Raw genomic sequence first — 14047 nt, forward strand, 5'->3', positions numbered from 1 at the left:
GGTTAGAGATGTGGACTGGCAGATTCTGGAGTTGCATCTCATGTCAGTTACAGATGTCCTTTTCAGCACTGCCTGTCTTGGAACAGTACATGATGAGCACAAGGATGTGGTTGTGCATCTCAAAGAAAGAGTTTTGACAACAGCTGAACTGGGACTCTCAGTTCTATTCTGAAGTGCACATGGTTTTGCTCAATCTTTATTTGGGAAAATCTGTGCACTGAAGTTAATCACTGGCAAATCCACAGCAAAACTGGAAATAACAGAACAAAGGTGTCCTGGCTGCTCCTGTAACTGCTGGACTACTCTGTGAGGGGTTGGTAATTCCCTCTTTGCTATCTTGGCTGAAATTCTGACAGGAATTATTCTCTTATCTTTCAGTCCATGCATACTTATAGCAAACAAACATAGCCGTAGTCCTCTCCACTGGAGAGAGCTGATAGAGAATTGGTTTATAACAGGCCCTAGCATTATCTTTTGAATCCCTGGATTTTAAAGACAAACTGAAAAGGTAACCATGTAATGTAGTATTGCAGGTGGAAATGTCTTGCATCTGAATATTTTAGCTCTACCCCTTTGCAACAAAGGCTACTGGGATGGGGAGCCTTCTAGAGGGATGAGAATTGTGAACAGAGAGCAAGATAGGTACCAGTTAGTATTGATTCCTTCCCTAAAGACAAGGTCTGCTTCCTCTGGTGCAGCTGGCAGCTCCTTAGTGTTTCTATCCCAGCTTCACTGATGAGGGGTTCTGGAGCTCAGGTAAAAGAATCCTCTGGAATGGCTGAAGATTTTTATTACTGCCACTGGTGGTAATTGGAGAAATGCTTCTATGTGTGCGAGCTACTGCATTTCGATCCGATCTAAAATGTTTAGAGAGTGATAAATAGGATGTACTTCGGTTTATTCAGTTTTTAATTTAATGTCAACCATTGCAAGGAAAAAAAGGTACTGTAGATCAGAAATCATGTAGTCAAATACAGATGGGTGAGTTCTGACTTGATGTAGTTTAAGGAAATAGCATTGCAAGACACTCAAGTAAAATGAAGACTTTAGCAAATCGTGGCTAGAATGTTTTTGTCTTGGTGGGTTTTTTTCTTTTCCCTGCAGGTAAACTTTACTTTCTTGTTCTATATCATCTGAAGGACACATGCATTTTCTGGGATTTTGGGAATGATTTCTGGGGTTCTGGGATTAGACATCAAATTTAACAAGATGATATATAGCTTTGAGGAGACACATTTGATGTACCACTTAGCCTTCCCATAATTTACTGCGTGCCTCCAGTCTCTGGAGGGCAAGGGGTTGATCTACACTCCAACCTGACTTTATAAATAGCAAAGCAGAAGAGGGAAAAAGAAATCAGGCTGGGGACTTGCCTGCTAAACTGTTATGATATGACAGTGATGCAGGTAGGTGACATTAAATGCTACTGTCTGCATCCTTAATTGTGAGTTGTCATCACCTTGGCCGTTTGAGGACGAATAATGTGCTGTTCATATTCCAGATCTCTATTCTTATTCATAGAACTGTATGTTCCAACATGCAAATGCCTATGTATAATTTAAAAACAAAACCTCAGGTTTTTTTGGACTGCTGTTTTGGTTTTTTTTCAGTAGAGATGAGGAGGGGGGAAAGACGTGAGTGTACCTTGACTGGTTTTGCATGCAGTTAATTTTTCTGCCTCAAAAGCATAGTGAGCTGCCAGGATCAAAAAGCCCAAATGGAAAAATGGTTGCTTACAAGATGTAATGAAGATTAAAAACAAACAATTGGGGCTGGGAGGTAAGAGGGATCTTGCTCTATAGTCATTTGCCATTTCTGATTTTGCAAATAGCTCTGCAGTGTCGTTTGATCTATGCTTCAGCATAATTCTACCAGGAGATATTTCTGGCCTTTTGCTTTACAGTCAGATCCCTTTGCTGGGCTATTAAGTTGAAAATGCAGTCAAGTATTAAGATCGAAACTGTTTATGTAACCTCCCACTGCATGGAACCCCTCCAAAATACCCTGCAATTGAGGAAGGGAAGGGAAAGGAGGGGATGAAAAATAAGAGCTGTATAGAAATAGTGCCTGCTCTAGGATTTAAATAGGTCAACTCCTTTCAACAAACAGAAGTTAGGTTGCTGATATATGCCCATCTACTTAAACTGTCATCGAAGTTCACTTAGCTGCATTCCAGCAGAGATTGCTGGCAGTTAGGGATGCAAAAGGCATTGTTACAGAGGACTTAGAGGGAGGAGGAAGGAGGAATAAAGAAATAGCCAGAAAGGAGATCATACAGGTACTACACTTCCAGATTCTTGGTGGCACTGACAAGTGTTGATTACTCTTTCAGCATCTACCTTCAGAACACTGAGTCCCACTTTCCTACCTGCCCCTCTGTTTGTCCCTATAGGATGCTTACATATGGTGTAAGTCTAAAGGTTCCTTTCTTCCCTTTTCTGTTGGAATATATTTAATTGGCTTTGAACAAGAGCAAACCCAAATCCCAGTGCCTCCGAATAAGGGGGAGTTATGAAGGGGGAATACAATGAATGTCTTAATCCTGTGTCACCCTTTCTTTGAGACACTGTGCTACATTAAATTGATTTCGCAAATGAAAGCTAAAAGCTAAGCAAAAGCCACCAATCTATTTTGCCTAAAGATGATTTTAGTGCTCTTTATGTTCCCCTAAATGACAAACCAATTTGTTACCTGCCTACATAAACATTTGCCTATATTAGCCCCAGAAATGTTTTATTTTTATTAGCCCAAACTTTATCTTTTTATGAAGACACAGGAGCCCAATAAAATTAGTGTGCAAATATAATACCCAATTTGCATTTTTCCATGGTCAGCAGAAAAGCTGAGTAAAATCAATTTGATATTAGGTCAGCATATACATCAATAAAGCATATGCACACACAGGACCATTGTAATGGTCCCTGTAATTTCTACGCTGCCAGAGTAAAGAGATTAAATAATATTAAATGCTTCAAAATAGCTTTGCTTTTAAGAGGAATGTAAAAAGAAAAAGAGACTTTGGCATAAAATGGGCAATAAAGGATAATAGTTGCACAATCTCCAACTTTAAAACATTGTGACTATGATCTTGAAGGCAGGCTTCCTGCAAAGTGGCCCCAATTCAGCAAAGCTCTCATGCCAAAATTATGTTTAAGCACAATTTTGAACACAATGCAAGTCCGTCAAACAAATCGCATTTTTCAGCACCTGACAGAGTCAGGGACAGAGCCTGAGTGAAAATCCAGAACTTGAAAGGTTTGGGGTCCAGTTTTGAGCATTACATGCAGGACCATTGCTAGGTAGATGGTCCATGCACAGGTAAGGCTTTGCTAAACAAAAAAATCCCTCTGTGTTCCAGATAGGACTGACTGAACGTGCTACTATGTTTGGGGAGTCAATGGGTAATGAGGGCAGCAGTGCTCCCCCAATCACAGACTTGGCCTTTCATGGCTTCTGCATGGCAGCCAAGATACTGCTGCCTCCCATTTCATAGGAATAGATGTCTGACTTCCAAAATCTATAGTCCAGTCTTTGCTGTGTGGTGCAAATAGCATTGTTTTTACCCTCTGTCCCATTTAATTTCTTTGTATCACTCAAGCTAAGTATAGAAGTCAAGAAAGAAAAGCTGGTGTTTATCTGACCTCACCAAGTCCAGCTGGACTTGCTAGTGACCAAGAATGTTCTTTTGCATTCTTGTGTTGCTGAGATGTGCACTCTTACTTGGAATGACATTTGTGACCAGAAGTAACAAAAATAAACAGGATTAGGTGCTGATCTGGTCTCTTAAGAAAGCCCAGAGAACAGTAAGTGCTGCTTGGATTTGATTTGCTAAAGCAGGTAATGTGGTAGAGATGAGGCACTTGGGGCAACTCTGACATCGGTGTTCGCTTTCGACGCAGATGTTACAGTTCTGTTGGACACAGACAAGCCGAGACAGCACAGTGAAGTGTAATGCAATAAGTTGTTTTGATTTCCTCAGTGGAGTCTTTAACTCTCAGGGTTTTGAATATAAAATGCTGGCAACAGCCCACTTCATACTGCAAAGTACCTGAGAAAGGAAGACAATACAGAATTCATTTATAATGGATACATGGATTTCATTAAAAGATATGTGGGTATTTAAATCAAATTGCTATTTGGCCATATGTTTTAAGGATGATGGATTTCCATTTCTGATTAGAGCCTTCTGGGGTTCTATGGATGACAGGTTTTTCTTGTGACTTGCCTCAACTATGAAGTCCTCTGCAAAGGAGTGCAATTCACTTCCAGATTCTCCTGATGGGCACCTGATGGGACTCTTTGTTAGGAGCTGCAGTGACAGGACAAGGGGCAATGGGTACAAATTGAAAGAAGGGAAATTTAGGCTAGATATCAGGAAAAAGGTTTTTCCTCTGAAGGTGGTGAGACACTGGAACATGTTGCCCAGGGAGGTAGTAGGTGCCCCAACCCTGGCAGTGTTCATAGACAGGCTGGGTGAATCCTTGAGCAACCTGATCTAGGGGGGAGGTGTCCCTACCCATGGCAAGGCTGGTTGGGATTATATGATCTATAAGGTCCATTCGACCCCCTAAAATTGTGTGATTCTAGTTAAAGGCTTCCTGAGCAGGCTTCTAGAGTCAGACTTATTCATCATTTTCACTTCATCAGTGTTAGTACTAATTTGTGAACTTGCATCATTAGCACACCATGGCTACAAGACCTAAAGAACCCACAAATCTGCAGTCTCTTTCTGGTCCAATATGGTAGCAGAAAAGCTCCTGGATATTTAGCAAAGTTCTACTGCAGTTCTGTTATAGTACTTCATTTTGGGAGTGCAAATGGAATTCCATAAATTGAATATTTCTGCTTGCAATTTCTAGATGCTTATTATTAAACTGCTACATACAAATATTGTCATTTTCATGTTTTTATAGTAGCATAAAAATGAAGACTGAATGAAAATGGCTAAGTGAATTTGCTGCCTTCCCATGAAGCTTTTGAATTTGATCTGTCTCTTTTGTTAGTGGAAAATGTTTTCTGTGCAACCCTGTTTCAGTCGCAGTATTGTAATACGTAACCAAGAGTGGAAATCTCTGTTTCCTGAGTGAGAGCTGGTGGAGTGAAGCCAGTAGGACATTTTTTAAACTATTGACTTGTACATGTTACAGCATTAGAGGGGGAAGGAACATGAGTTGAGGGCCAAGCAGTGCAAGTGATATTCAGAGTGAGAGACTTGAGTTGCTTGCTTGCAGCTGAGTTTCTTTTCAGTATGACATTGCTTGGTGTTTATCACCATTGTGATAGCTTGAGAGCCAGAATAGATGTTGAGGTTAGTGTCGTTTATTCTGACTAGCACCTTAGATCTTCACAGGTTTGCCCAAGGGAATTCTCCTCTGCAGCAGAGCAACAGGATGCCAGTGGGTAAGTGGCAGGATACGAGGACATTACATGCAGTGGCAGATTGTTTAGGTCCTGGTCATAAGTCAAGGCAAATATTATCAGTGATGATGGTAGTGGTAGCCTTCAGAGGGAAAATAAAATACTTATGTCAATCTTCAAGGTACTTTCTGAAAGAAAAAAATGAAAAAGAAATAATTCTGGCCATCTCTACATTTCTTTCCTTGGAAAATTTGTTTTGTAAAATAGTTTTGTTTGTAAGATTCACCGTTATGGCATTTGTAGTGGTAGCAGTTGTACCACAACAGATCAGTTCTCTGCAGTTCCACGACACTCAAAGTTGTGGCTAAATGGAGTGTGTCTTTCTGTCACTTTGCTTAAGTGCTTTTGGCATCTACTGAGCAAAGCTATAGACTTCTATCTTCTTAATTTTGATTGATCTTTTCAATTCTGAAGTAGAAAATAGGATGCATTTTCAATGTAGAATTTAAATTAAAATATGAAATGGTATTTTGTAGTTGTTTAGTGGGTTAACCTTGGCCAGCTGCCAGATGCCCACCACCCAGCTGCTCCCTCTTTTACAAGACAGGGGGAGAAAATAAGATGGAAAGGCTCATGGGTCAAGATAAAGACAGGGATACCACTTACTAATTACCATTGTGGGCAAAGCAGACTTGACTTGTGGGAATTTTAATTTATTGCCCATTAAAATAGACTTGAATAGTGAGGATCCAAGAGAAAAATTAAAACCCCCACATTTCCTTCACCCATTTTCCCAAGACTGAATATCACTCCCAGCTCCTCTACCTGAACCCAATGGTACCAGGAATGGGGTTGTGGACAGTCCAAAGCAGTTCCTCTCTGCTGTTCCCTCCTAGTTATGCTTCCCCCTCCTCCAGCCTGGGCTCTTCCTGTGATGGTTCAGAAGAATCTGGTACACCACAGGGTCCTCCACTAGCTGCAGTGTGGCTATTTGCTCCAGCCTGGTCTCCCCAAGTCACCTGACTGCTGTAGCCTGATCATAGCTATCCTTTCTTTCCTTTTCTTTCATTTTTAGGTTACATATAGAACCACAGAGAGAGAAGACAGAGCTGTTGCTGTTTGAACTTAGGGGAGTGTTTGGAAGTGTGTGTGCACATACATACCTGCCATTCCTTTCATCAGAGGACGTGGTAGACATTATCTTCAGTTCAAGGGGCAAATGAATGGACTAAAGATTTTAATGACTGTTATGAAGCATAAATAACAACGATATTGTAATTAAAAACAAACAACCCCCCAAAAACTAACCCCCCAAACAACAATTTTGTAATTAAAAACAACCCCCCCAAACTAATCCTCAGTTTAAAAGATTTCCTAACCAAGGTGCTGTTCCAGATGAGTGGTACTCTTGTTGCTGAGCATCATACCTGTGCTGAGCCACAGTCCTTTTAATGTAGTGCTGGTTTTCCAAGAAGGGAGGAAAACTCCTCTCCTCTTGCAAAAGTGATCCCAGCCTTCTCCTTTTGTTCTTTGCGGTTGGTGATTTATCTCCTTCCTCCCACACTACTTGATGTTAATGCAAATGATGTGGGATGGTCATCGACTTCTAGCTGATGATTCCTTTTTGCTGCCTCCCACTTCTGCTGACAGAATTGACCCCACCAGCTGCTATGTTTATTAGAGACCTTCTTTCTTATATTTCTTTGCCTCTGGGGCTCAAAAATGCCAGAGAGTGGTGAAGCTGGAGTAGGAAAGAACAAATGAATGGCTGAGTTACAGGGAGAGCAGTTGTAGGACTTTGAGAGATGCTAAGGAAATAAAAAAAGAAACCTGCTGAGACAGTCTCCTGAGAACAACCAAAAATGTATTGATTATTCCTGTGGTGGGGTTGAGTGTGATTTACCATTAGGATGACTGAGCACTTCTAAGAATTTAGGAAATTACAAAATTAACTCAGGTATGGTCTTGAGGACTCTCAAACACCTTTGAAATTAAAAGCCTAGCTTTGGATATATATGTAATGCATCTACCTGATTAAACCAAAATGGTTGGATTTAGTTTCCAGTCTACTTTCAGTGTGTAAACTTTGTACTTCAAAACAAAGATTTAAACTGCCTCTAGCAATTGGAGCCTGCTGTGATTAGTATTACCCCCGCTGTGTGTGTTCAGATGAAGATAAGACATCTAACTGAGGTCCTGACCCCTTATGGTCTTTAAAATTCCCAGAACCCATTTTGGAAGAGTGTATTTTTATTTTCTGTGTATTAAATGCAGTCACAGCACAAAGAGAGAAAAGATCCTGCTTGACCCATGTAGTTTATGGCTGAAGCAAGTGGTCAAAGTAGTGTGGTTTCAATACCGGGGGATTAACCCATGTGAAGTTCAGATAGTTGGGATTTAAATCTCCCTTTGTCCTATCCATAATTTAAAGAGGATATAGTACTTTTTCATGCCCTCACTGGAGAAGGCTCCTGAATTTAATCCTGGTCTCTTTTCCATACTTTGGTTTTCTTTGAACACTTTTTTGAGTCAGGGCAGATGCAGCCCCAAATAGTTAACAGATTGAAAAAAATAACCTCCAAATCTCCCAGAGCAAAGCCTAATAAATGTAATTTGTAGCACTTTACCATTGCTTGGCACTGTTAAGTCTTGTACCAATGGTAATGCAGGGTGCAATTGGCTCTACCTTGTGACTGGACCCCCACTGCTATTCCTGTGGCCCCAGGGGGATATTTATCACAAGTGAGAGCGCAATTATAGTGCAGTTAAACTCACTGTAGTAAATCTTGGTTTTTAAAAAGAGAGCTAACTTTGTTGTTGCAGGTTTGGCTGCATGTCGTTAGTTTTGCAGCCCTTGTGCAGTCTGCTGTATGGCCTGGTATGGAGACCTGGTGATGCTGCCTCTTTTGATTATAAATCATACTTATTTTGCATTTGACCAATTTTAATAGAAGGATATGCATTAAAAATTAATGGTCCTTTGTTTCTACATCTGGGACCCAGTTTAAGGACCTTTATTTCTCTTTTTCCCCTCTGTCCCCTGCCCTCTTCTGCTGCAGCAAACCTGCGTCCAGGGGCTGAACAGAAAGTGGTGTTCATCACTGCACGGGTCCATCCTGGGGAAACACCATCTTCCTTCGTCTGCCAAGGTAAGTATCTGCATGAAGATGGCAGATCTGGAGAGCTCTGATTTCCGATTGATGCATGAATTTGGTTTGGATAGCTTTGAATGTGATAGAAGGCTGAGCTCACATGATAAATTTTTCCATAGTGAGGATATTAGCAGAATCTATCTAAAGCCCATCTGCCTGTCATCTTTGAGGCAACAGGGATAGATTATCTCCAAGTCTTGTGAATGTTTGCTGAACTTGGTCAGAATTGGACAGTAGGCTCTGAAGCTATTTGGGAAGAACTATCAGGCACACTCTTGTGCAATGTGATCATGTAAGTCTCCTTTTCTTAGGAAAATGGGCTGGAAAATCTCTAGGAGTGGTTCTCTGTTAACCGCTTATGTTTTCTTGCTGTCTGCTATCTCCAGCTTCTCTTTCACCACAAAGCAGTGACCCTAGTTCTCCAATTGAATTCTAAGAGGCCTCTCTTTGTCTGAAGCTGCTGCTCTGAGGAGCGCAGCTCCCAGTGGCTGACAGCTGTTTCATGCACAAAGCATCCCTGCTAAAAATAGAAAGCAAATTGCCCAGCTTGTATTTATAATGAGTTGTAAATCTCAGGCTTGTGCATAAAAATAAATAAATAACCCTGGCATATGTTCATATAACTTCATTGTATAGGTCTGAGATATTGTACTTACGTATGTGGCTGTCTGTGGTGGTTGATGTGTTGATGGTGTAAATCAGCTGAACTCCCCTGAAGCCAGGACAATTTTCTAATTCACTGCAGCAGCTTGGACCTGGCCCTGCCAAGCCAATGAGTTGCATCAATCAAGCATATGCAGAGTTTATTATGTTGGCTGCTCGTAATGCCGCAGACTGGTTTGCCACTGGCCCTGTTGGTACCTAAAGACCTCAGTGGGAAAGGTCTGGCACAGGTTCATGGTTTTCTCTGTGTGCTCCTCCTCATCCTGGCAAAGTCCTGTGTCTGGCATGTCTCTGAGGCAAAAGGTCAACAGCTGTCACTTCTGCTGCCCAAGCCCTATGGACTAGCAGGACACTCAGCCTCTTCTTGCTGGCCTGTGGAGTTGCAAAGGTAAAACCCTTCCTCTGATAAAACGGTGCTTCAGACTGAGAGCAAGGAAACTCAGTGAGCTTCCCATCTCCTGCGGTGCCATAGTCAATGTAAGGCATTATAGCACACATGATGTTTGTTAATGAATATGGATTTTTAATTGGCTGCTTTGATTCTGTTTGTGGCTGCTGGCATAGCCCTGTGAAATGAAAGCTAAGGCATGCTGCTGAGGTGGTACTTTGTAAATGATGTTATTTTATTTTGATAATGGAGAGTTTATTCAAAAGGGAAATCAAGAAAAGGGAATGTGTAAAAGCGGGTGGCATGCTTAGCCTGATGAAACAACTGGATAGAAGTCATGCTCTGATTGTCTCAGAGAAACTTCTGTGTTTCGTGAGGAAAAAAATCTAACCCAAAACCAACACAAAAAAAGGGAGGAAAAATAATAAAAATAACAAGGAGGGATCAGTCTAAGAGAAGCACATCAGAAACTTGCTGTGGCTGCAGTTATAACACATGCCTGACTCACTTGGAAATGCAGGTTCTGACCTCTGCTGTGCATTGAGCCACTCTCCCAGTGCAGAGGAAGCTGCCTTGGGTGTATCATTAGTGTCAAGACAAGTAGAAATAGCAAACATTTCCAGGCTGTTGTGGTACTGTTTATAGCATTGCCAAATGTGAAATTGGGTGTTTGCTCCATCTTTGGAAACTTTCATGTGGGAGGGTCAAAAGAAGGGATAGAAAGGATTCCTTTGGCAGTCAAGTGAGGTCGCACTTAGGAATTTGATTTCTGGAGTCTTAGGAAGCATTTTGGCATAGTTAGGTGTTGCTGATTTTATATCCAGATGCCAGCCCAGTGCATATGGAGCATGTCAGGGTTTTTTTTTTGTGTTGGTGGAGATTTCTTTTTGCATGTTTGATTATGCTCACCACCTGAAGCAGTAAGATATGGAAGTTCATCCCAAAGGTTCCCCAGAAGTAAGCAGCATCTTGCGTATGGAAGAACAGAATTGTGACTGCCCAGGTCAGGAGAATCAGTCCATAGGGAAATAGATAATGAGTTACAACATTTTTCAATCTTAATTTTTTTCCAGTTGATCTTAGGTTTTATTCAGGTCAGGCTCTCTCTTCGTCTTTAAAGCTCTAAGATATTAACTGACTCCTTACTCACATTTCTACCTGTCTTTGAGACAACCAGGTCTCTTCCTGACCTCTTTGGCCTATTCTCTGCTAAGGGATATATAGCTGTGTAGTACAAACATCAGCTTCCTGGGGCCTGACAGAAGCTACCCCAATTACATCCTCCATTTTTTGATTAGGCAAGATCCCTGAGAAGCAGTTTGTCTAGCCTTAATACATCAGGATATGCTTGGTCCTGTCTATTGGTCCTTTGTTCTCCACTTTACTCACAGATTATATATCTAAGCAAGAATGATCCTGCAGAAAAAAAAACCCTTAACGTTGTTGCCATTCAGAGCTGTATTGTTTCTGTGTCATCATTCTTCATATTTTACTATGAAGGATCCACTGAAAACTGAATTTTGGACACAAATACCCTGTATTCCTGCAGATGTCCGAGTATTGTAAACTTGGATACACATCTGTTTCCTTCCAGCTGTGGAGTGTGTGCAGCAGTAGCCAGACCTCCTTAGAACCGTCAGCAGTTAAAACCAAGTGCTGTAATATGTCACACGTGGTTCAGCTGCTGGGCTGTAGTTCAGTTCCTTAAAAGGCAGAAAAAACCCTGAAGGGTCTCTTAATAAAAAGATGGATTAAGAATCTTTTGTTTCTGTTTTGGTCTTTTAAGAGTTATTACAATGCTTCAGGTTAGCCTTTTTAGGAAATTTTCCTGATAGTTCTTAACTGCTTGTTGTGAAGTTCAGGGACAGAAATCACCAGACAGTATATTCACATGAGTACCCTTCACATCCAAAGGCAGGATGTTGCTCTCCTCCTCAGTGATAGACACCACAAGCATTGATGCTTGTGTCATATTTGGGCATGGGTAAGTGTAGGGGTAGGGTCTAGGATGAAGAGAACTTGCTTTCACTTTGCTCTTATAGACCATTTTCTACCTGACTGGAATCACTGCTGCTCCTGGAGGGCTTTTATAGTGAATACAAAGTAGTGCAAATTCATCTTACAGCTTGAACTCAACTCTCATGGGCTCTTCAGATTTCTAAGGGATTTTTCTGAGGTTGTAGTTTTAGGTTCTTTTCCTTTCTTAGATATTTTTTCATCATTTTCATATCCCACAGTATTTTTATTTAAGAAAATATATGCTATTTTCTCTTCCACATGATACTCTCAAGGCAGGTAAACTAACTCTTACAGATAGGGTCAGATGTCAGGTAATGCCTATATATGTATGCAAAATGCACAAATATGTGTATGTAAAATCTGTGTAAACCTCTATCTTCTAAACACTGGTCATAAGCCAGTTTTCCAAAGGGTTGGATTTTATCCAAAGCCAGGTAATAGGAGTATTTTTTCTCCCAGTATTCTTATTTTTCTTATTTTCTTATTTTTCTTATTTTTCTTCCATTGGCTGCTAGATTTTATTTTATTTGTAGGAGAAAAGCAAGTGTCCCTCACTATTCATGTGCATGGAAAGTTGTAGGACACACAGTGACTATTATGCTTAAGTTTATCCTGTATGCTTTGGCTTTTGTCAGCAGTCACTAATCGCAAGCTTAAGCATGTCTGAATGGACTAAGACATGTACTTTACTCATTCAATTAGCATGTTCTATTACTAGGACACATTTGCCAGTGTGGCATCCACCATGCCATCTAAATGGAAAAATGAAAATTTGTACCCTAAGCCTCTTAGTTTAATGTAATTTTCCAGGCTGGGAGCCCAGAATGGAAGACCCAGTGCGAGCCAGGGGGAGAGGGGGAGATGGATCCCACAGCTGGGTTTGCAGATACTGAGCATCTCATGCTAAGTGTAATTTGACCAGAAGCTGACCTTGAAGCTCATGGGCTGAATAGGGGACAGCCATTAAAGAAAAAATATAAGGAAAACAGACACCTGGGACTCTTATCCATAAGAAATGGAGTAAAAATTACTTTTCAATCAATCTTTTTTCATTACAGCTGCTTAAATGAATGCTCCTTCTCGCTTCATCTTAAATCAGATGATATGAAATGAAGAAGCAAACTACACAGGGCAATTTTCTGTTTCCATTCTCAGTCTGTGTTTTTAGCCCCCACCCTCTTGCCAACAGAGGGCAGGAATAAAAATCTGAAAACTTTTGTACAAATTTTGATTTCAAGTTTAAAGAATGGAGTAGAAGGGGACAGACTTCCTGAAAACAAGTCTCTTACCAGCTGTCTTCCAAGTCCTATGTTGCACAATAACTCACTGGGCTAGTGGGTAATTGAACTTGCTCTCTGTGTGACCAAGGTGCTCCAGGTGCTACGAAGGTTTTTATTCCTGGACAGATTCCACCATTGCCTCATTAAAACTGGTGGCAGTTTTCTAGTTCACTTCATGGAGGCAGTGCCTTCAAATTCTTTGAATTTGATCCTGCAGAACCCTAAAGGAGTTAGTAAAAGAGTGAAGTTGCTACAACAGGATGAGTATGACTTGCATGAGGTCTTTCCTCTGCCACTTGTTTGGAGGTTTGTGTAGTTTTTATTGCTTGTGGGAAAGGCAGTGGTAAGTATGAGAAGAGTCAGTTTGAAGCCTGTTGCTCCTATTTGGTATTTTACCCAACCTCTGTCTTTTCTCGTGAAGAAAGAGGAGGTATAAACTGTCAGGGTTAAAAGCTGCTTTTCTGTTTCTTTCACTAAGCATAAATCTTTTGCGCATTAGGGCATAAGTGATAGCAACTGAAAGACAGAACAGGGCATGTTTTAAAATGCAAGAGTAAATGCAGATAATGAAGCCTTTACATGTGAAAAGAACCTTTCTGAAGTAACAGAGGTGATGACCTTGCTTAGCTGTTTGCAGGGTATAAATTTCTCCTAAGGAAACAAAACTGAGTTGTGTAGGCATTGGTATAGGATGCTTTTGGTAACAGCAGACGTACTGGAGATGAAACACTGAACCTAGAGATTGCCAGTTGTGGTAATGATCAGGCCATCAGAAGCTTGAGGGCATTATTTGCCAGACGTTATATCGGACTGAATCTGCATCTGAATAAATGCATGGTTTGCACCAGTCCGATCTCACTTGATGTGTTGTATTCTTCCTTCTAGCAAGCCATTTCTCAGCTATATTTCCTACCAGAGGAGGAAACAAATAAGATTCCATAGGGAGTGGAGATCTTACATGTGTGTTTGTTGTATTAGTGTCAAGTCTCACTTCTGTCTCCTCTGCCCAATGAGAGAGACTAGAAGCAAACACTTATGCTGTCCTAGCTACTTCTAGACTCCAAGTGAATGCCTTCATATGTATAAAGGCTTTGTCTGTAATTCATCTTCAGATGTGTTTGTAATGCATCTTTGGATGCAGGAGGGTGCTCTGCCTTGGCCATGCAGCCAGCATGCCTGTGAATGTT

General features: G+C 41.0%; 1 protein-coding gene across 1 annotated transcript in view; it reads left to right on the forward strand.

Annotated features, from left to right (window-relative positions):
* Positions 1 to 8417: 8417 nt before the first annotated feature.
* The window catches only part of LOC103802785 (cytosolic carboxypeptidase 6), a gene marked incomplete at both ends in the record, with an annotated part of 133285 nt that continues 127655 nt past the window's right edge, over positions 8418 to 14047 (forward strand). Inside the window, one exon of the mRNA XM_009075307.1 lies at positions 8418 to 8507. Coding sequence (XP_009073555.1) covers positions 8418 to 8507 — 90 coding nt within the window. The remainder of the gene's footprint in view (positions 8508 to 14047) is intronic.

This window comes from Acanthisitta chloris, unplaced genomic scaffold, assembly GCF_000695815.1.
Source record: "Acanthisitta chloris isolate BGI_N310 unplaced genomic scaffold, ASM69581v1 scaffold13665, whole genome shotgun sequence".
Lineage (NCBI taxonomy): Eukaryota > Metazoa > Chordata > Aves > Passeriformes > Acanthisittidae > Acanthisitta > Acanthisitta chloris.